Source organism: Rhineura floridana, chromosome 1 (genome assembly GCF_030035675.1).
Source record: "Rhineura floridana isolate rRhiFlo1 chromosome 1, rRhiFlo1.hap2, whole genome shotgun sequence".
Classification (NCBI taxonomy): Eukaryota; Metazoa; Chordata; class Lepidosauria; order Squamata; family Rhineuridae; genus Rhineura; species Rhineura floridana.
Genome location: NC_084480.1, coordinates 50977305 through 51001559, shown reverse-complemented (window position 1 = coordinate 51001559; position 24255 = coordinate 50977305). Strand labels below are relative to the sequence as shown.

General features: G+C 39.2%; 1 protein-coding gene across 2 annotated transcripts in view; it reads left to right on the top strand.

Moving 5' to 3' along the window:
• OCLN (occludin) overlaps positions 1-19579 on the top strand; it is a 29912-nt gene extending 10333 nt beyond the window's left edge. For both annotated transcript variants that reach the window (XM_061621443.1, XM_061621447.1), the window contains exons 4-9: positions 79-237; positions 6396-6535; positions 11096-11296; positions 13132-13303; positions 16011-16052; positions 17422-19579. In XM_061621443.1, the coding sequence (XP_061477427.1) occupies positions 79-237; positions 6396-6535; positions 11096-11296; positions 13132-13303; positions 16011-16052; positions 17422-17523 (816 nt within the window). In that variant the 3' untranslated portion in view covers positions 17524-19579. The remainder of the gene's footprint in view (positions 1-78; positions 238-6395; positions 6536-11095; positions 11297-13131; positions 13304-16010; positions 16053-17421) is intronic.
• Positions 19580-24255: the final 4676 nt, after the last annotated feature.

Below are 24255 nucleotides of genomic sequence, written 5' to 3'. Positions count from 1 at the left end.
TATTTTAAGAACTTTTTTGTTCTGATGTTTTGTTGCATTTTAAAATTCATCAGTACATTTATCTGTTCCTTTTCCTAGGCTATTGCCATTGTATTGGGCTTCCTTCTTGTTGCAGCTTTTGCCATAATAATATTTTTTGCGGTAAAGACCCGAAGTAAAATGAATCGCTACGGTAAAGTGAATATCCTGTGGGACAATATAAAAGCTTATGAAGAGGCTCCCAATGTAGAAGAGTGGGTAAGTTAACTTTTCTAATACTTGTTTGTGAAATCTTTGTCTTAAATTGTGTGTGTATAAAAAATTATACATGCAATATATATGCATTAGTGTATATATCTTCAGCATTGTAATAAGAATCATTATGCTTTGTGATTATGTGCAGTTTTGTTTTTGTTTTTTAACCCACTTCCAAAAGCAATCTTTGTTGAGGTAGCAAGGCTTTGGGATCATTCATGATGTGAGGCCAAGATGGACAATGCTTCTTGCTGTCCTGATTGCACAGTGCTTATGCTGGATAGGTTTTCTGAGCTGCATTGCAATATGTAACAATGCAGTTTGCATTTGCAATGAACAACAAACAAGATGAATTGTTCACCACGAACATAGTATGTTCTGGGCGGAGGGAAATACCTTAAACTATATACAGCGTAGTCAGGTGATTGACCCTTGGATTATGTTAATGCTACTGCTGTTTATGAAGTCAAAGTGCTCTTTAAAAATTCTTATTTATATTCCAATCTAACAATGCCACCCTGGGCTCCTACTGGGAGGAAGGGCGGGACATAAATGTAATAAACAAATAAATAATAACTTTAGTTAATTTGTGGGGTAATAGGACTGCATGTGAGATATGTAGACATTATAAATGAGGATTTAGAAAGCCTACACTGTACTTCTAAAGCTGGAGGTGCTTAATTAACTAGATAAGCTGGTAACTCAATTTAACGCTTGCTTATTTTGTGTGTACAGTATTTACTGTGCACTTTGCTTTTCATGGCTTGCATGTGACATTGGTTTGCTTGGACCTTTATCCAGTGGGTTAGTGTAAAGACACTGACTACTTCATATGGTGCCTTACATTATATGAAGCAAATGTTTCGGCGAGACAGTTTCGGGGCGTGTTCTTTACTAGCTAATGAACTTGTTTACTCATGTTTCACTCTGGTAGGGAAAGAACAAGTAAAAAAAACCCTCAGCCTAATAACAAATCCTGGTGAATAACTCTGTAGTACCTGTTGCCTTTGGTATCTATCAATGGTCAGCTATCTCAAGTACAAAATTATAGCTAATGTCTGACATCTGAGCTGGTTGTATATGAAGAAATGCATTTAAAACTTAGGATAAAACCTCTGCTATTCTAATACCAGGAGGAGTTCTGAGGCTTATTATACAGCCATGAGAATGGCTGTATAGTGTAACCAGCATGGATTTTTCATATTCCGCAATGTTAAATTGAAAATACCCCCCATGACATACTGCTGCTTCTCATAAGCTCATTTCAAAATAAAACCTTACAAAACTTACAGTTTTGAACTCAGAAATGCTTGATTAACAACCCTCTAAATTTTCGTGGCGATACACAAAACAGAGAGAATCAAGAGTTCAAAGTGTAAAAAGAGAAAAAAATTCAGACTCCTGTTGGAGTTTTTTCTGTCAGTGTTCTCATAATTTGTTGCAATTAATTAAAAATCAGCCATCACAGAGTACCTGTAATCCTATTACTGACCTTGTCCCATACTCTGACCTTCATCTCCTGCCAGTGGCAAGGAATGAAGAGACTTAAGCAACATCTGAAGGACCATAGGTTAGCCATCCCTGAAAATTATCAAAGTCTGGCTTATGATTGCATGCAAACATGGCCACAGTTACTTTTCTTGAGTAGTATGTTAAATGATTTCTCCAATGCTCAGTGTATCCAAGTTGTAAAACCAGGTTAGGTGGGCTGTTTCAGCTTTTAGATCATACCTAAAAGCACAGTTCAGATGGTGAGATGAGAGCCTTGCTATGGGCGGTATAAAAATTGAATAAAATAAAATAAATAAATAAATAAATAAATAGAAACAGTTGTTGTGTTCATTCAAGGGGGGGACCTTTTAAAAAATAGAGTAAGGAGTCTTAATCTCCCTTCATACTATTGTAGTACAATATATTAACTTGGCCCTAGAATCAGATAGTTGAGTAGGTCTCTGAAATACATAAGCATGCCACACACATGTGTAAAGGAGGCTACAATCTTACTTTTAATTTTGTATATTATTATTATTTATTTATTTATTTATTAAATTTATATCCTGCCTTATGGCCAAAAGGCCCTCAAGGCGGCTTACAAAAACATGAATACAACACATCATAAAGCATAAATACAATAATGCAATTCTCAAAATTAAATAACAAATAACATTATTAAAAGAAAAGAAAAAACATTTAAATGTGTCACAATAAGAGAACCAAACACTTTATAAAAAGGCCTAGATAAAAATCTTCAATTTCCCAGCAAATAAGTAGCATTTTTATTTTTAACATATAAATATACACAGTATATAAGTAGCCAAACAATAATAATAAACAACAAACTAATGAGAACATCTCAATATACAATTAAACAATCCCCACACACTTCACAACAGTGTTTAACAAAAATATGCTATAGTCCAAATAACAGCAAAAATGAATCTCCAAAATTAAATCTTGACCCCCAAAACAACTAAAAAACAACTAACCCCAGTAGTCTATAGACATCCTGAGCAGCAGGTTCACGCACACATGCCCATATGCCCATTCTGACCTAGTTTTGGCAGGAGGTTTAAACTTGATGCGTAAGGGAATAGAAAAAGCAAGGTACTATGCAGCCTAGGTTCTTGCCCAACATTCTTTAATGTAGATTGTACCATCTACAGTGACTCCGCCAATACTGGGCCAGTTTCTGTAATGACAAACTATGGGTTTTTCATTGCATGCTGAAGCCTCAGGCTGATATGCTCCCTTTCATGTTTCCTCTTGCATGATTTGGTTAAGTAGTTACATTGGATTGCAGCTAGCCATATTTTGCTGTGGCATATTTAACAGCAAGCTATGGGTGGTATTCAATGCTAATTCTATCCGAGTGGATCCATTAAAGTCAATAGACATGACTAACTGATGTTCAGTAATTTTAAGTAGGTCTACTCTGAGCAGAACTTTGTTGAATCTAACCCTATGTTTACCACAACACAGGAAGTATGTTTAAGTAAGCAGACTGTGTGAGGGAGAGGAGGGAGTGCATAAATGCAGGCTTCATTCCTATATTGCCAAACTGTGGTTTGGCTTATGTATGAATTGACTAATTGAAATAAGCAGAAACACTTCCGCAGTTACTGATTCAGTATATCAGTATCTTAACACAACCCTTATGCATGTCCTTAGGGTCATCTCACACAGTAAATAAAGACACACTTGGGTTTGCAACTGAGCATATACTCGATAGGTAGCTGCAGCCAATAATGGTTCCCTCATGAGTATGTCTACCATATGATGCATATATTTGCATTCCAACTTCACATTTTAGGTGTGCCTTTTAAAATGTAATGTGAACCACCAGACTCTGGTCTCTGCATGTTTTGCTTCACTGTTTAAAAGCAGAGGTAAAAAATGTTAGGCAAAGCAGGAGGATGTGTGGTACAGCTGTTACAGCTTTTGGAAACAGTTCTGTTTACCATGATATGTGTGCTTTCATTTCTTGTATGCCACAGGCAGCAGCACCACAAGAGTGCTGTTTCTAGCAAACATGCAAATTTTGTAGGCATTTATATGCTATCACTTAAGGTAGATTTAGGCAATTGAAAATTTTCAAGTCTACACTATAGGGAAAATCTACTGGTTCTCATGTAATGCTGATTCCTTACACACTTGGCCAACAAACCAGCTAAACTAAGTATGTGAGTTCCTTTGACCTTAAGGTCAACAGGATGAAATATACACCAATCCAGTTCTCTGTTTTTAAATGATTAGTAGAATTACTCCCCTTTTTGTAAAAAAAAATTAGGAGTGTTTTAATAAACTTACTACCTTTTGTTTGTGGCGTGTGGTTGAAGGGGAATACCATGACTGGGAGTACTCTTGGATTTCAGCTTATCAACTAGGGTCTCATGTGGCTACTGTGGCTAGTAGTGTTTATGTCCAGCTTAGGTTGGTTTGCCACCTGCAGCCATTCATGGACCAGGATAGCCTGGCCTCAATTGTCCATCCCCTGATAACCACCCATCTGGACCATAGTAATGCACTTTACATAGGGCTGCCCTTAAGACAGTCCAGAGGTTGCAGCTAGTGCAGAATCAGTTTGCTAGGTTGGTAACTTGGGCCCAACAATGGGACAGTTTGTCACTGGTCCTGAAGAGCTACACTGGCTGCCTGTGAGCTACTGGTTCAATTTAATGTGTTTTTACTAGCATACAAAGCCCTTAATGGCTTGGTACCCAAGTACATAAACGAGCACCTCCCCCAATATCAACTGTGTTGGTCCAACAATCTATAGGGGAGACCATGTTGGTGGTTCTGCTGCTGGGTGCTGCCCAGTTTTAACTGTTTTTAGAAGTTTTAAATGTGTTCTTATTTTATTTTTAATTTTTGTGTTTGCTGACATGGGCTCCTTTGGGAGGAAGGGTGGGGTATAAATTTGAATAAACATAAGGGAAAACTGTTTTCCTAAGTACATCAGCAAATAGTGTAGCCAGGTAACTTGCTGTTAATGCCGAAAATACATTAAGAGCTTCACCACTGACTCTCCATTTTGAGGACTACACAAGTGCATCCTGGCTGCTGGCTTTCATCTCAGCCCAGGGAGATCCTGAAGTGCTTTCTGAAATTGATAATAGACTGAGTTCCAAATTTTAATACTGACTAGACAAGCAATCTTGATCAGGAGGTCTGCTAATCCAATAATTCAGATGACACATAGGCATGGAGTACTAAGGCTACAGTACTGAAGATCAGATGGAATTTGTGAATAAAGCAGCTTTTTTTGAAGATAGTTACACCAACCTCTTGGATGGTGCACTCACTGATGCACACCAGGTTACAAAATGTATTGTGCTGAGGTTATGACCACAGTGCTTTCTAAATGGTTATCCATAGTGGCAGGTTACTGAGTGGCCTAACAGGAAAAGTGCTACCACCAGGAAAAGTGTTAGACCATCGTTAAAACCGCAATCAGTTGCCAAAAGAAAGATTCATGCAACTTTCAAGCTGTTACAAATGGGCTCACCAGCTGAGAAATCTCTAAAACTCACTAGGGAAACCACCAGCCTATGGGGCAAATGCAGCCGCTGGTGGGGGCTCATCTGACTCACAGTATCCGATTCTTGTTCCACCCCCTCCCTAAAGTAATGAGACTTGAAAAAAAGGAGAGGTTGCAGCTGAGGTGAGAAGTTTAAACTTTTTGCTTCCCTGGCTGGGACACACACACCCTGCTACAAGTAAGCTTGAAAGAAGGCTTTTATTGGGTACAATAGAAGGTTTCCAAACAACTGAAGCCTAATGGTGGTGTGGGGGAGGGCTTGTGGTCTATGTTTTTAAACTTGCTTAAGCTTTTAAATAACCAGTTGTGTTGTGATCACGGAATTATTGCTAGGCTGCTGAGTTTGTTTTTATTTTAGTGTGATAATTTAGACCAATTTTTAAATGAGTCTTAATGTTACTGTGTGTGCTCTGTATCACATGCCATTCTGTGGCAGAGAAGGTGACTCAATGCCTGTTCTCCTTGATGAGGCAAGAAGGGAGTTCCCAAATTGGGGATCTCTCAATGTTCTTGGTGTGAAAGAGTGGGAATTCTAGGCTTCATCACATCAAAACGCACTCAAGAGTTGCTACAGTATGGCTGACTGTGTCCTTCAGGTGTAGCATTTCTCTTGACTGTGGTCCTGTGTGTGAAGAAGGGCTTTGATAATGACTTCCAGAAAGCCATATAATCTCAGATCTTTTCACCGGGTCAGATTGAAAAGAGATGCTCACCATGCACCCCACAACAAATGAACAAAAACATCAAAGTGACAGCTGAATTATAGGGACTCTTACTATCAACGTGCACATTTGGGGCAGGTTTAATCTGATGCAATATAATGCCAGTTGAAACACTGCTTAAATCCCATCTAGAGTGTAATTGTTTATTATACCCACTGCAGGCAGAGAGAGTTGATCGGCAACCTGTTCTTTAGTGATGTATTATGGGTTGAGCCATCTTCTGTGGAACTTAATGCTTTCTATAATTACCAAGGGGGATAATCTTTTTTTCTGACAGCACTTTGTGCCATTTTAGAATCTGAAATACAACCAATTAAAAGCTGAAGAATGTGTTCTGCTCTGGAATGATAGTATATTGCTCAGTGTTATGCATTTATCTTAACACATCTATATTTTTCCAGGTGAAGACTGTAAATGCGGAGCCAGTAGCACCTACACAAGTAGCTGACTATCCAGATCGAGTTGCCAGCTCTATGGGTTACTCGGTTTCTGATGCTCCTGCACATCAGATCCATAATGAGAATAGCTACAGAGCTACTCCGTAAGTATAATAATCCTGTTTTTCTTATTGAGTGCACATAATACAACAGAAGGACAGCACAGGTTAAGCAATTTGAAGCAGGATGTGATAACAATTTCTCCCTCCCTTTTGGAATATTAACCCTGCCCCTTACCTCACCAAGCCTTAATGTTGCTGCTGACATAACTATTACCTGCAGTTAGGTCAAAGTGGAGTTCCTGTTTAACCCAGGGACTGAATCAAAGCTGTATTAACTTGGGTGAATGCTTATGCTGGCAGCTATGTTAACTGTGCTTGGGACTGGGGTGGTTGAAGGTTAATGCTCCAGTAGAGGAGGGAATCATTGCTGTTTTGTTTTGTTTTAATGTAATGCAATGATTTTTATAGCTATTGCATGTTTTAGATGGTGGTTGTAAGCATTTCTTACGTAAATCTGCCCAGTACTCCAGATTGGACAGGATATTTGTTGCTTTGCTATGTGTCTTCAAATCAATTACAACTTATGGCGACCCTATGAATCAGTGACCTCCAAGAGCATCTGTCATGAACCACCCTGTTCAGATCTTGTAAGTTCAGGTCAGGATATAAAAACATCTAATTAATTAATTAAAAATATATAACACCTGCATCTACCCAGTCCAGAGAGTTAGAATAATAGGGTGGTGGTGTTTGTGCAAAGTGCACCATTGATCCTAATCTCATACATATTTATCTTCGTAAAATGTTGGTGCAGGATCTATTTGTTACATTATTATTTATCAGATGTGCTTAGGCCTGTTTTTTGTTTTCAGTATTTATACCAAGGTAAAAGCAAAGTATGACTACAATACTTTCTAAGATATGCAGACCTAATGATAAAAGTGCAAAATGTTATAAAATGTAGAACATGCACATTCACTCTCACACACACTGACAGACCAAATACAGACACTGCTTTTAAAAGTGCCATTTCAGGGTTACATTGCTGTTTACTTTTCATGTAGTGTGTGTGCCATTATTTAATAATCAGTATTTGGATAAGGATAGCCAATCAGCATTTTGATAACCTAGGAAGTGAACATACACTTGAACGGCAGTCCTATGCATATTAACTCAGAAGTAGGTCGCATAAAGTCAAAACCTAGGATTTTTAGTAATTGTCTTAAGAGATTTAACTCTAGGAATTTTAAAAGAATGAGCGATAATATTCTTCCCTCATGTATCATGTATAAATTGGACTGTCTTTTTCTGTTTTAACTTGAGTTCTTGCTAATTTACTCCCAAGTTCTTGGGTGTGTGAGAATTCTTGAAAGAGCTTTTAAACAAAAGCCAAGATCATCTTAGAGGCGTAGGGGGAATGTTATGCATAGTGATCTGGAAGAGTCATGTTACTCTCTGGGCATGTATTTGAGGTAGCTTTTCTTGTAGTGATATCTGGCTCCATTGTTTAGAAAGCTGGCTTGCCTTCCATTATTTCCTGTGTCCATTTGTTCATCAGGTATTCCTTAGATGATGTGTTGCTGGTTTGTTATCAGTCTGCCCCTTGTCTCACTTTTCAATTGTCTGGGTTCAAGAGGAAGGGATGATCTGAAAATATGTGGACCTTCCATTGCTTGCCTTTGTACTTTGAGGACTGTTTTTTGTCTCAAAGACAGGCATAGCTAAGCCTGTTAATTATTATGTTTATAAATAAAATTCTATAAAATAGCGCTGTAATTAATGGGTGTCAAAAGTTGAAGGCCATATTTTGAGAGGTGTGGCAACATCTTGCTTATGAATTCAATTTTCAAAAAGAGTAAGTTGGGCATTTCCCACAAGTGAAGATTTTGTAATGTTCTGAGACTCCACGCTGAATGAAATACAGGTTAACTGGACTGTGCATTCAGTGGTGGTGGGGGAACATTTGCTCCAGTAGCAGCATTCAGAAGTGATATATTCCAATTTAAAACATACTTGTCAAAGACCCTCGGTCATCTGGATTATATTTCAGAAAAAAATTGACCGGAGCCCTTCTTTCTACCATGTCATGATGAGTGTCTTTTAACACCATTCAAATTGCTGTTCTAGCTTGGAGTTGGGGAGGAGGGAAGGATCATCCTTGCGCTGTGCTTCAGAGAGTGTAGTGCAATGATGGGGGAAGATTTGTACCTCTGTCACCACCACCAAACTAGAAAGGAAACCTGTAGTGATGAAACACTTGCCACAGCACGGTTGGCAAGCAAGCTAGAGAGCAAGGTTTAGGCCAGCTATTTTGACTGTGTGTGGCTGAGGTGATCAAGCCACTTCAGCTGACCAGTGCAAAAACTTCACCCCAGTTCCAAAAATTGAAGATTGTCCCTGACCTCCCACAGAGGGACAGCACAAGGTCGGTGACTACAGCAGTATCCCTATGCAAACTAATTGGGAATAAGCCTCACTGAACGCAGTGAGACTGACTTTTGAATATACATAGGCAAAGGGTTAGGGTCCTGAAGACCACACCATTTTGGCTTGACTGCCAAGGCCAGCCAAAATGTGCACACTTCTATGTCACTCTTGTTTTGTCACTCGAGGATTAAGTTAAAGTTACTGAGAGGAAGAGCAGGATATAAATCAAATAAATAAATAAACAAATGATCTCCAATAGTGGTTGAACTTGATTCCTTGTCGTGTTTGCAGGCAGTGGATGTGAGTTTACATGTTATTTCTAACAACTGAAGTGGGCATTGCAAACCTTAAATGGCTATAGCTGTATTTGGGGTTGTTTCAGGGATATTTGTAATAAAACTTAGTTTTAATTATGCAAGCCACCTTGAGAATTCACAAGTCCCTGGCCTGGGGGGCTTAAAATCTTAACAAATGACACAAGACGGAACACAGAAGAGGAAGGAAACTGAGACCAGAGAGATATCTCGTTGCTTCACTTGCATATACTGAGGTTTGGTTAAAGCAGGATCTGAGGACTGGGGGTCGTGCTGAAGGCAGCAATAATTAATATAATTTAGTTATTCTGTTCAGGTTGTTTCTAAACTATAGGGTGTCAGATTTTTGAAGTCAACTTTTATCTGTAAATGGCAGGGGAATAAAATGTTGAACTTGATTCCTTGTCTTCTTTTCTTGAAGAACTTGCAGGAGACCAAGCAGCTGGAAATTTGACTACTCTGATAGCATATTTAAAAAACAAGAACAGTCAGCCAAATGCTTCCAAAACGTTTTCATTAAAGTCAGGGTGTTGGGTCACTTCCATTCTGTTGTATTGGAATTATTATCCGCACCTTCCCGGGTGGATGTGAGCTGAGTAGACAGTGACAGCTTGCGTGTTGGGTTTGGACCTAACAATTCCATAGTTAACCAAGGGCTGAAGAGTAGCTGTCTGGTAACACTGCCTCTTTCCAGATCTGGTGGGGAGATTTAAAAAAAAGAAAGCTGCTTCCTCACTGATCTTTATTTTTCACCCCCTCACACATGCACCAGGCTATCTACTTGTTGGCTTATGGCCATGCTCGTGACTCTCGAGATGGCATACCAGCTATGGGAAGTCTGTGCTTTAGTCTGTTTTTTTGTTCCTGCCCGTGACGTACCCCCTGAGTATGACCAGGGGCCAGTGCCAGGCATCCCTGCCATTAATCAAGGGAAACTTTGGCCGCCATCTTGGTTGATGGCAGACTTGCGCCTGCAGTGTGACAGGCCCCGACATGCTTGGCACTGCCCTGGCAACCAGCATTTACGTCAAGAGGTAGGCAGAGCATGTTGCAGGAGGCCATCGTGGGTCTGCACAGAAGTGGGGGGGTGCCTCGGAACTCCCTCCCGCGATCCACCTCGCAGATTGCGGAAGGTACCACAATCAACCCACCCTAAGGAGGGGCCCTTCAGGGGGGCCCTGCGACCCAGGGGCCCTTGGCCAAGGCCCAACCTGGCTGCCCTCTGGTGCCAGCCCTGAGTATGACGACCGCCTGGAAATCTTGGCTACTGTGTCTTGCCTTGACTACTGTGTCTAGCTCCACTTCCCAAGATGGGCCTGTCAGAATGGGTGCCACTTGACGTCTCTCGGGAGGGAGGCAACCCCCCCAACACCAGTTAAAATTGATGTTGACTGGTGCTTTTGTTGATTGTATTGATGCTTTACCTGTCTTGTCTTTGTATTATTGCTATTTTATTATATTATATTTGTATTATTATTGTTAACTGCCCTGAGCACCATTTGATGGAAAGGCAGAATACAAATTCTATTAATAAATAAATAAATAATGAATAGCTTGGAATCCATTGCCTGAGTGAGAACTGCTGTTCCAGAATGCTAGGGGTGACTCTAATTATCGCCTCTGGACAAAGTTATCAGCTTATGTTTCAAAGCAGAAAGCATCTGGCCTGGCTTTGTTATTGAAAATTCTCTTGAATTACCTGCTGTGTCAGTCCATTTGACTTTGTAGATAGGTTCTTATACATTAATGAATTTTTGTGTAATAGAAAAAATATCCTTTACATTGGGCAACGCATCCTTCAAGAAAAGGAGCCAAGTATGGACAAACCAACAGACTTGTTATTTTGCTTGTTTTAATAGTTGTTCCACATATTGATGCTTTGGCATGAAATTGAAAGAGAATTGTTCTTCACTTGTAACAGGATACCTGAAGTTACTGTTCCCATACCAAAGGACCTAAAGCAATCTCAATATGCCAATGCTAGCAGTTACAATGGGTCAGCTAAAGAGCCAACACAAAAAAGAAGAGCAGGAAGAGGGAAGAGAGCAAACACTGACCACTATGATGCAGATTATACCACTGGAGGGGAGTCTTGTGATGAACTGGAGGAGGACTGGGACAGGTATGAACAATTCCATAAAACCTGGGCATTGGTACAGCACTAATGGGCAGCCTGGTGTACTACACCTGTGCAGAGAATCCCACTTCTAACTCTGTTGATGTAGGTTGCCATGAGAATTTAACAGGTTGTGTATGCTACAGAGAAAGAAATGACATTGGGATCCAATCTCCTACCAACATTCTCTAGATTTTCATTGACATAAACAAAGGTTGGAGATGAGCCACCTACTAGTTAGCAAAAAGCTAGCATTTTGGCAGGGAAAATATAACTGCAGTACCTTTCCTGCTACTGTTAGAAGCACCACTGGCTCTCTGTTTGAATATAAGTCTTTTATGTAGATATATTTGCAATAAAATAAGCTTATTGATTGAGATTGGGGGTGGAAAATCTGTTGAAGTAGGTTCTGTGTTACTTGCCTATTAAGGTGTCAACCACGTGTGTTAGGGCAGAGCAATAAATTGAAGGGAGGTACAGGCAAATGTCATATTTGTGAGTGTAGTCTCTGAAAACCATATGCAGAAGCTGGTTTATCCTGAGGTGCTGCTTTTATGCATACATGAAAGGTCTCTGTTTTTAAAATCTGGTAACTCAAATGGATGTAGAATGTAGAAATGGTTCATCCTGTGTTTCAGTGATGTGATTCAATTGCTTAAAAATTCTTAAAGAAGTAAAATGATAAATGATTAGGGTAAATATACTGTGCACTAATCACAAATCTAATATAAAGCTATGCTTTGTCCTGTAACATAGTTAAATAGTGAAATTCGCAATCTGTCTCTTAAGATATCTTTTTGTAAGCCAAACCTGTAGTATCCAATTTTCAAAATAGAAGAAGTACAGATAAAATGCACTTCAGCTACCCTTTATGTAAACTGAGTGAGAAACTGTTATGTGTAACTATAGCAACTTCTGCAGTCAGCCAAGATACTGAAGTATGAAGGAAAACTTGCATTGTTTATTAAGTAAACAGTGGCCATTCCATGCTTAAGCCCAATTAACTTGTGAAGAGCATAGTATATGAAATGCATTTCATGTATGTGTGATTGTTTTTTGGATAACCATATCCAGAGAAGATGGAACCATAGTAGAAATCATTTGTAGAAACTGAAGCCTTGCTATAGGAAAATCTGAAGTGGTCTACACTTTATAATTTGACAGAATTGTTACTCGATATAAAAACTGCAACAACATGAATACCCATAAGCATGTTGCTAAGCTGTCTGTCAAGTTCTCTTTTATCCATAGATCTAAAAAATCTCTCACACAGTAAGGTTTCAAAACTTGTGACTGTAAAAAATAAAAGTGCTTAGTAGAATATTTGTGTGGTCCACTTGGTCAAATCAGGTTATGTGGAATATCAACATTCATTTAAAAATGTACCATGTTACTGTGTATTAAAAAATTACATTCTGAGACAAGTGTTCAAATATTCTGCTGAAACTGTTGGCACAAAATACCTTTGAATTGAGAATTATCATTTGGAGATTTAAAAAGGTAGTTGCATTTTTCAGTATATTTAATATGCTCATTGTACTGTTAAGTGCAACAGAATTTTTGCTATTTAAAGGTGTTGAATCACACCTCTTTATTTATTGTCACATCTCTTGATCGTTGCTCGAGACTCCTATAGGTATGTGACAGTTCTAGTGGAAGGGAACATGGATCTGAATTCTACGTTTTTATGCTTTGACCAAAGAGCAAAACTGAAATATTAATTTAACTCACAAATGAGTTGCATATACTTTCCTAAACCAAATAGTTGTGTTAATCTATCTACAATTGATTGGCCCCCTCCCTTTATGCAAAAATAACATTTGAAACCACTTTTCACCCAGAGAATATCCACCTGTATCATCAGATCAGCAAAGGCAAACATACAAGCGAGATTTTGATGTAGGTTTACAAGAATACAAGCGGTTGCAAGCAGAGCTTGATGAAATCAGCAAAGAACTTTCTCGTCTTGATAAAGAATTAGATGACTACATTGAAGACAGTGAGGAATATAAGGTAATTCTATTCATTGAAACATTATACAACAGGAGAAGCAATATGAGAGTACATACAAGGAAAAGGACCCCTTAATATCACCTGGATGTGTGGCCATGTTTACGCCCTACACTTACAGATATGTCAACTGTGTGAACACTTCCAGGCTCATCCAGTAAATAGGTCTTTTAACTTCTGTAAACCAGAAATTGCTGTAAAACGTTTTTCAGCTTTACCCCATTGGTTTACTTATTAATTTCTTACAAATCTAAAAATTTGGCAGATGTGAAGCAATCCTACCACATTTAGATCCATCTGGCAGTAGCAGAATTGTTTCACATATGCTGGTTAGAATCCTATCCTCCATCCTCCAGCCAACCAACTTTGCAGGAATTCTCATCATGCGCTACCAGCATTAGAGAACATGCTTCTCACACAGAAGGTCTCAGATTCCCTCTCTGATATCTCCATTTAAAAGGTTCTTAAGCAGTAGGGCAGGGAAGGAGCTCTGCCTTAGACCTGGGAGACCAGGATTCAATTCCCCACACAGCCATGAAGCTCACTGCATGACCTTGGGCCAGTCACTGCCTCTCAGCCTCAGAGGAAGGCAATTGTAAACCACCTCTGAACATCGCTTACCATGAAAACCCTATTCATAGGGTCGCCATAAGTCAGAATCAACTTGAAGGCAGTACATACCATTTTTTCAATAGAGCAAAAAATATTGGGCAAGATGAACCCAAGTGTGACTTGGTAAAGCATTTTCATGTTTTCTTTATTTCATTTTTTAAATGTTGCTTAGATATTGAGCACTGTGCAAGTGCAAGATTAATTGCAGCAGGAAGGAGGAATATTACGATCAGTACGTTTTCTCCAAAATCATTAAAAAAAGACTATTGAGGGGAAAAAATAAGGACTGTAGTACTTGCTGCCATTCCAAACTAACAGCTGGAAAAAAGCATCTAAACTGATCATAATTAATGGAGTGTTTGTTAAAAACATTTCCTAATCATAGGTTTCCCTTAGGCTTGGTAGTTGCAAGCGATTCTCCCTTTCTGAAGAATGGAATGAAAATACAAATATATAATTTTCTCTAATGTGGAAAGCAGTCCTTTATACTAATTGGACTCATTTCCTCTATATCTGCAGGTATTTAACATTCTCGATAAATGAGCTTTCTAACCTGCCTTCAGCCAACAAGAATCCAAGTGTTGGAGTTAAATACTTTCCATGTTGCTATGTTGGTGACCTCTGAGGAAGTTTCTTGTGCCTGCCCTCTAAACCTTTGCCACTTCATTTTTCTTTCTGAATAGTCTGAGTCATGAAGTGATGTTCCATTTAAAATTTTCAGCTTTCCAGTGTGTACACTGATAGTGTAGTGCACGTGTGGGAAACCTGTGGCCATCCAGACATTGCTAAACTACAATTCCTGTCATCCTTGGCCATTGACCATGCTTGCTGGGGTTGATGGGTGTTGTAGTTCAGCAACATCTGGAGGACCAAAAGTTCCTCACACATGGTGTAGTGGGGTCTTTTTTCCTCATCTTTCCTGCTCCTTGTTACTCTGTACCTTTTCTCTTCCCTTTAGCAATGCTTATAGATAAGACACACTGGCTCTTGTTATCATTCAGACTAGACTCCAACTGTGGTCATTTCCAGTTCAATCTAGACTCCAGCTGTGGTCCCTCAATAACATTATTGCTGTTTCTCTCTCAGCTGTCTTCCTGCAAATCTTTTTCTTTTGCCCTTCATGCCTGCAAATGAGACAATCAACATATAAAGCTTCTTCATGCTGAGTTAGATCATGGATCTATCTGTTCCAATGCTGTCTTCAATTGGCAGTGGTTCTTGAGGGTCATAGGAAAACAGGAAGCTGCCTTATATCAAGTTAGACCATTTGTGCATCTAGCTCAGTACTGTCTATGTATCCAAATTAAATTACTGAGGGTCTTGGCAGACCACTTCATGATTTTTCTGCCTGCTGCAGCAATTGTAATGTGCTGTGCTAGATGCTGTGTTATTTTATTTGTATTTTATTGTTTTATTTCTTATATATTGTATTTTATTGCATAACAGTCTGAATTCTGTAGAATTCAAAGTATGCAATAAAATACAAAGGAAATCAAAGAAGCAATAAAATACAATTAAAAATCAGCAAGATTATTTAATGCAATAAATGTGCCTTCTCCCATTTTCAACTACAAATCTAAAGGCATGCTGTGGACCACCTCAGTGACGCTCATGAACTGCTGATAGTCCATGGACCACAGTTTGGGAATCTCAGGTGTATACAGAAAACTCTCCATGTTTTCAGACAGGAATTTTTCCCAGCCCTACTTGGAGATGCTGGAGATTGAACCTGGGATTTTCTGCATGCAAAGCCCCTGTGTTATACCACTGAACTTTGTCTCTCCTTTACCCACTCCCAAATAGTCTATAGTCTCTAATCCACATTTGGGGCATAATTGGAGCAGAGAGGGCTCCCTTTAATTCCGCTTGCAGGCTTCCCATAGGCATCTGGTTGGCTGCTGTGAGAAAAGGATGCTGGCCTAGTGGACCTTTGACCTGATCAGGCAAGACTCTTCTTATGTTCTTGCAGCTGTTCTTGTCAATAAAAATGTATGAAGTCAATAAATATGTTTGTAATATTCATTATGTAGCCTATATTCATTCTATTTTAGGTTTTGGTTAATGTGTGTGATGTAATTTGAGTCACTTTTCCTTGTAGGCTGCTGCTGAAGAATATAACAGGCTGAAGGACATAAAAGCAGTAAGTAGTTCAATTGTTGACTTAAGCATTCTAATGTTGAAGAAAAAACTTTCCAGACCGATAGATTGTGCTCCAAAGAACAGAGTTTATTGATCAATAACAAACAAATGCCAAAATCAGAAATCAATTTCCACACTAAGTTTATGCAAAGATCTCTCCTACTGTAGTGTGCTATGTAACCCACTTTGAAAGAAGCATGGGTTGATTCTTCAATTTTTGCATATTTTCAGTGTCTGCTTTCATGACGTGTCATCATTGTAGTCCCTTGTTCAAAAACACTACAGTTACTGCATTATTCCCCAATTGTTGATCTTTATTCTTCACCCAGTCAAATTCAGCTCATTGCATGCATGTGCAATATGATGGGGCTAAAAGTGCCTCAGACACATTGAGGCAATCCTTTACCTTTGACTTAATTTGGTAGTTAGTTCTGGTTGAAGTTAGCCTGACCAGTCATCCATGCTCTGTTATCTCTGTCTAGGAGGGATTGCAATTGGCACACTAGCCTTAGCTGGTGAAGGGGCTTCATGCCACCAATGCCACTCCAGCCTTCAGTGACAAAGATAGATCTATGGGATTCTGTAACTGAATCTACAGGTGAGAGGTTAGGCAGGCTGCAGTGAGCAAGATGAACCCAAATTTTCCTCTGAGAGGATGAATCTTACCTCAGAGTTTGGCAGAAGCCTGAGATTTCTTTTGGCTCTACACTGGCCAGGTGCAAGTGCAGAGCTATAGCAAGCCTCTGCCTTCCATCTCCAGCTCTTGAGAGGTGGGGGTCACATGGGCTTGCTTCTGACCTGATCCAAGCTTGGTCCACTTGTAAGGCTGCAGAGGCAAACTGAGCTGGACAGGAGGAGACTGAAGTGTGTACCTTACCTCTGTATCTAGTAAGTGCCCCAAGTGCCTGGCAAATCCAGAGCTAAAGCAAACTTAGACTTGGAGAGCAATGGTGTTGTGGAATCTTCTTGGGTGTGCTTGCCACAGCAATTCTCACTGCTAAAGAGGCATGCTGCTTTTCAAACTGTTCTCTTTGAAATGTTCTGTCCTGTCTCTTTGAAAATAGAAGCACAGCTATTACTCCATTGGTGATGACCTACGATGCATGTTTCTTATGTTAGAATAGGGTATCCTTTTATGGTTATTTTGCATATTCACTGTTTTAAGGACTTTGTAAACCATTAAGAGTTTCAGAATAGGTTCATTTATCTTTTTGGACTGGCATCGCTTTGACCATATTAATAGTCATATTAATCTATTGGACAATATTGACCAACTAAGACAATATTAGTCATATTACTCTAGCCTTCTTAACATTGAAGATGAATTTTTTCACTTGCATATTAATATTACTTTGTATTCTGTGTTTTAGTCAGCAGACTATAAGAACCGAAAAGCACACTGCAAGGTGCTCAAGAGTAAACTTTCACACATCAAGAGAATGGTCAGTGATTATGATAGTCGGAAATCATAACAAGAAGAAAATCAGTCTGCTTGCTTAAATGTTAATTTTCATAAATATGGGATGTGATTGTGTTGGACCACAGACAATGACAAGGAGAAAGAACCTTTGTTCATTTTACTTCACCATTATAACATTTGTGCCATGTTTACTACGAAGTATGAAATTGGGCACTCAGTATATGGGGTCTGTTACAGTTTCACTGAGTCAATGGATTTTGTCATTCATTATGTAAGGTTTGCCTTTTTAATATGTAGTGGGCATGTTCCTGTCCTTTTTGTCTGTGATGACTCATGCTCCACTTCCCTCAGTGTGTCGCATCTTATTTTTAAAAGCAGTTAATAAATACTATGTACCTTCTGCCCCCAAAATAATTCAGTTCTTTTTTAAAGATTTATTGCTATGTTGCATCTTTCCAAATACCATTCATAATGTGGGCTGGGTGCTTTATCTGAAAGGTACATTTATTCATTCTCATGTTTTCAAAACATAGCAACCAATTTTCTTCTAATTAAACCACTTGTGTCAGAATAATAGGAATCATGTTTTCAGATGCAGCCAATGGTGATACTATACTGAATGATCAACAATGACAATGTGAAACTAAATGTAAATATATCCTTTTTTAAAATACCAGTTTGTATTTTAGATAGTCTTTTTATTGTACAAATGTACCTTTAAGTAACAATGTTTGACTTGAATGTCTTATATGGATTGAATTTGAGTTGTATCTGAGTGTGTAGAAATGAACAACTACACTTAGCTTGATTCTTCTTAGTTGCCAAAGTCTTGACCACTCTATAGTAAAACAGATTTGCCATGGCCAAAGAAGAATGAAAACCAAAGTGGAGATTAATATTTTTAGAAAAACATGAATGCTCCTTTTTAAATGTTATGATGATTAACAAAAGCACACAGACTCGTATGAAAGCCCAGTGAAAGTCCAGAAGTTGGGTGTATTTACTGAGATCCAGTGCTGTCTTAGGCTGATCCTTAGCACACTCAGCTCAAGTTCCAGTACTAATGCAGTAGTCATCAGTTCTCTTAGGCTGCATGTTACCCCTTTTTCCCAAAGTGAAAGAACTCTTCAAGCTGGCTTTTTCTATCAAGCCATCGTTTATGTTAAGTGACTGGTTAGCCACCCAGATGGGCGACTAAGAAGTTCAATAAATATATAAATAAATAAAATTAACCACAGCTTGTCAGTTCAGACAACATGACAAGCTGTGATTAAGCGAAACTGGAAACAGTAGCTTCCCAACTCTACCTCACAGCTGTGCTGGGTGATGTTGGGGGAAGCAAGTGAACCAAAGTCTGGCTGTGTAAGTTCTCATTACGCTAAACTACATAATAGGCAACTATGGTGCCATGAGATTAGACAACAATCAATATTGGCATATTAAGGCTAAAGTTTAAAAATCTGATTTCATTAAGCATCATACACAATTTCAATTATTTTGATATATCAATACATATAGTAGGCCAACCAAAATGTCATAAAATCGTTTTCTTTTTTGTGACGCGGGTTGGCTTAATAAAGGTATTGCTCTAATACGGATTTTGAATGTTTTTAATGGGCACACATGGCTACCTTTACTTTGATATAATTATTTTAACTCAGTTTTAAATAGTTGTATTGTCATGAACAGTGCAATTCTAAGCATGTCTACTAATGGAATACACATGGTCTCTAATCTGAATACATTCCATGATCTTAACTAAAAGCAAAGGTGTTTTTGGTTAGAAAAAGCCACAGTTGCAGTCAACCAATCTGACTCTGGCTGTGTTGTAGTTGTGCAGCCCTGTGGATTCAAGCAAGGCTTTTGGTGTATAGCAGTTGAAAATGTCTGGCAGAAAGCACCCCAAAATACATACAAGATTCTCTAGATAATGGACAATGCTTGTAAAGATTTTAAGAGACTCAAAGAAAAATCAGCTTCCTTGAGTTTGGCAAAAGAATGGAAGTTGTGCTTTTAACGTGTCTTAGCTGGAACATAATAACTGTACATAAAGGCTGATTTTATTTTATTTTTATAATATGGCATCAATAAAATTATTACAACTCTTGTGTATGCTTAAATTTGAGTGAGAATTAGAATTAAGGTGGATGAGCTCGGATAGTCCATTGTAAAGACTTGAGGAGGTCATAAATTAAGTGGTATATATAACTCCAGAGAAGAAGCTGTGTGAACTTGTTGTACCAAAAGTAAAAGAGCCTTGTTGCACTTTAAGATAGATTGCTTATAGTGTAAGCTTTCAGGAAGTAGAGTATTTCATTGGATGCACCTGATGAAGTGGGCTGTAATCCACAAAAGCTTACACTACAATAAATCTGTTAGTTTTAAGTTATCACTGGAGACTACATATATAGTAACAACAAAGTATCCCATTGCTATTGCATTACAACCCTAATCTCATCTACTCTGGCATGGATTTGTGCAAAGAGCCACTGTACTTCACCTCTGTCTGGCAACTGGTGCACACTATTGACACAAGGGATAGTCTCACATGTGGTTGTTATTTACTGTTGGGGACAAGTCCATATATAACATTTAGCATGACATCACATACCCATGGGGGTAGCTAAGAATTGTAGTTAAAAATCTTATAATAAGCACACATGGTATGTTGACTGTAAGAACTGGGGTCTCACAAACAACCTTTTCCTGTGTAAGGTGCTTTAATGGAACTCCAGATACTTTTGACTACGTGGATCAGTCTTCAAGGCTAGTTTCAGCATGGAAGATGCCTTGACCAGCCTGATGGATGGCTTATACCAGAGAAATTTGATCCTATTAATTCTCTTAGGTATCAAAAAAGGCTTTTAATACCATCATGCATGGTAGTCTTCTGCAATTGTGGGGAGGGGTATTTTGTTCCACTCCTTTCAGTATAGTTGATTCCAGAAAGCGGTACTGGGGGGGGGGGGCACTGCTCAGCCCCATGGCTTGAACAGTTGGAGTTTCTTCAGGGTTCTGTCTTCATTCCTGTGCTATTTAACATCAATATTAAACTGTTGAATGTTATATCTGTCCATGATCTCTCCAGAAGAAAAGCATGTCATTTTGAAAAAGTAATAAGCTGGTTATCAATTCTCCATTTAATAAAATTTGTAATCTCTTCCGTTATTGCCATGTCCTGCTTAATCAACCTCTCACATCTTTCCAGAGTCTAGCAAGACAAATACTCTGACTCAGTGGTGATGGGTGAACACTAGATCTGGTGCAGCTGCCTGGCAGCCAAAAAGGTTGCCGAAACATGGCTAAGTTCTGGTTTTCTCCCCATCCTCCTCTCTTGCAAAGAGAGTGTAGTCACTTAAGCACTGCAGTTGCACACATACTTGGTATTTAAGTAAACTGAACACTTACTTTGGTTCAGAAGGGGTTCATGGTGTCATAATTGCTTCTTTGGTGGGAGAAAAATTCTGCCCCTATCTGTTCTGATTCTCTCCCTAGCCTTATCTTTTGCAAAGAAATAGTGGACACTTAAACATTTCAGTTTTATAAATCTTAGTACCTAAGTGTCTTACCTTCATTCAGAAAGGGTCCCTGCTGTCACAATTTCTAATGTGGGTTTATGCCACAATTACTATACATTACAGTACTTAACTGTAAGCCCCACTTAATTCTATGGAGATTGCACCCTGATAATTGTACACAGGATTGCCACCTGAACTGGTTAGTTTTAAAGGTGTGATGCAGGACTGTTAGTAAGGCCCCTATAAACTTCCAGACCTATGGGAAAATATTCTTCCCCTCCCTCAGTTTATTCACTTCTACACTTTGTTTCCAGAATGGGGAATAAAGTGGAGGATATCAAGTGGACTAGGCCCTAGAGAACCAGGGTTAAAATCACTGCTCAGCCATGAAGCTCACTGTGTGACCCTGAGCCAGACACTGTCTCTCTGCCCAGTCTACCTCACAGGCTTGTTGTGAGGATAATATGGGGAAAAGGAGGCCCATTAATGTCACCTCTTTGGAGGAAAGATGGGATGGATAAATGGAATACTGATAAAAGATGATGATAATAAAAAAGGTATCTCCAGTCTGCCCATCATTGATTTTGAATAGGGAATATGTGTGTGTGGCCAGGTTTAGAATTATTAAAAAAAACAGCCTAAAATCAAAGGAAAAAGAATCTGGGACACAACCAGGATATTCAGAATGACAAACATTGGATTTAACACAGGTCCTCAGCAAAGCCAATGTGTGGCCAGCTGCTGGGGACAGTCTTGCCAGAGTGGGTTGTATAGACAGGGTGCATCCCTGCTGCTATACTACATATAGGCTCTGCAAACTGAGTTCTCATGTGAACTATTCCCCGTGCCATCCTATTTTTTGTAATAGAATTTAAAATTTGCCAGAATGTTAACTATAGTATTTGATCCTCGCAACAACCCTGTAAAGTAGAACTCAGTGCAATTTTAGCTTAGGTTCTAACTAGGACTTCCTCTAGTCACTGTATTGTATCCTTGAACAACTCCACAGGCCTCTGGGGCTAACCCTTTAAGCCTTAAACAGCTTGGGGTCAGAATCTTGTGAAGCACTGCCTTCTTCCATGAGCCTGAATGTTATATTCACCATCTGAAAACATTCTATGAGCTTGTCCTCCTCCTGAAGGCAGGTGGTAACCGGAGAGAGCACCTTTGTAGTGGTGATACCTCTTTTAGAGGAAAATGCCATTTCCTGAAATTAGATGAACTATGTGACTTTTACAGTGCTGAGTGAAGACCTTTTTATTTGCCCAGGCCTTCCAGCATGTTGGTTAGCTAGTTGTAATCTGCTTCATGTTCATTGTTCTCTGTTGGCTTTTATTATTGTTACTGCTCTGCTGTGTTTTATATAGTTGTTTTGTTCTTGTATCTTTTTATGATCTTGTTCATTCCTCTGAGAGCTTGTTAGCTGAAGCATGGCACGTTTAATACATAAATAAAAGCAAGTCATTAAACAGCAAGGGAACTGGGGCTTTAGAAGCACTCAAAAAAGTGTGTTTGTGGTGTCAACGTGGGAGTGGGTATCAAGGCTTTGCTACCATTTCTGGAATGGCAAGAGTCTCTTCTGGATCACTGAACCCTCGAGTTAAAGCTTGCTCTAAAATATGATTGGACAAATCAGGAGGATAGGTCTATGAAGGGTAATTGGCCATGACAGTTAAATAAAATCTCCATGTTCAGAGGCAATGTATTTCTGCCCATTGTGGGGAAACATAAACAAGCTTGTAGGCTTCCCTGAAGCATTTGTATGACCCTGTTGGGAACAGGATGCTGGACTAGATTGGTGTCATCCGGCAGGGCAGTTCTTCATGCAAGCTGCCTTGGGCTTCCATTACTGTTGACTACAGCCCACACAGCATCCTGCCAACTGGCCAGAAAACATACACAAGGAGCCAGGTGCATGTCTTCCTGGAGAGGTGGGAAGCTGAGGCCAAGCTCTTTCATAACAATTAAGAAAGAATGACCTAGTTGAGAGAGGATGATCTTGTGTTCTCTGTTGTTCTACTATGTTAATCGTAACATGATGCACAGGATCAGGTACCTATACCGGCCACCATTTCTACTTGGACAAAGAGGTTCAACATAGTAGGAGAGGTGTTCTTAGAAGGAAGAAGGTGATGAGAGGGGAGATAAAATGCTGAACTTGTGAATAAACCCTACATTCTCTTAATCACACTTGATTATTCCTTACCCAACACACATGCTGGTATTTTGTAAATTCAGACACATTCTCTTAAACATTCAATGAAACATCAGCAATAAATACTTGATTATTACTGCACCTCAGTTCTGTTTACTGTTGTGCCATTAATTCAAACGTTAACATCACCACAATATTATTTTTGCACTGGCACAAAAATCTTAGAATCTGGAACCTGAGCAAGGATTTATTGATCCTATGGTGGAAGCCGTGGATATTCATATATATTGTTTGGCCCAACTAACTTCACTTGGAGATTTCTTGTATCAATGATGCTAAGGCTGCTATTGGTAAAGAATGTTTATTTTGCCAGGAGTGTCATGGGTAGTGATAGAGCATCTGTTTTGCATGTAGAATGTCTCAGGTTCAATCCCCAGTATCTCCAAGTAGAGCTGGGAAAGACTCCCAGTCTGAAACCCTGCAGAGCCTCAGCCCAGCCAGGTAGACATAGGACACTACCTTATAGTGAGTCAGACCATTGGTCTACATAGCTCCATATTGTCTTAACTGACTGGCAGCAGCTCTCCAGGGCTTCAGATAGGGGCCTTTCCCAAACCTATTTGGATATGTTAGCAATCTGCTGCTTGCAAAGCAGATGCTCTGCCACAGAGCTACGCCCCTCCTTACGTAATGTTGTCTTTCGGCATTGTCTGTCTCAAGAGATTTGTGAGCTAGATGACTGTTGGTCTGATTTGGATTGTGACTAAGCTGGCACAGTTTTGATCATTTATTTCTTTAAGCACTTTTATCTGATCATTTGTCATTTATAATCTTTACTTATAGGCAACTTTGTGTTACAGTTGTATAATAAGAATATGAAAACATTTGATCTGCCCTCTCCTATGGGAGAAGTATTTAAATAAATAAAAAAGAAGTAGCACAGGCAGTCCTCACCCAGTTTCAGACTGAATCAAGAGAAGGAAGGTATGGGTGTGGAGCCAGGAACTACACTCATAGGTTTCATAAGTTTTGATTTAACATTCATCAGATTCTATTGCTTCGTATGTTTCTCTGCTTTTCAGGTATCTGTAAAAGCTGAAGGAGTGTCTGG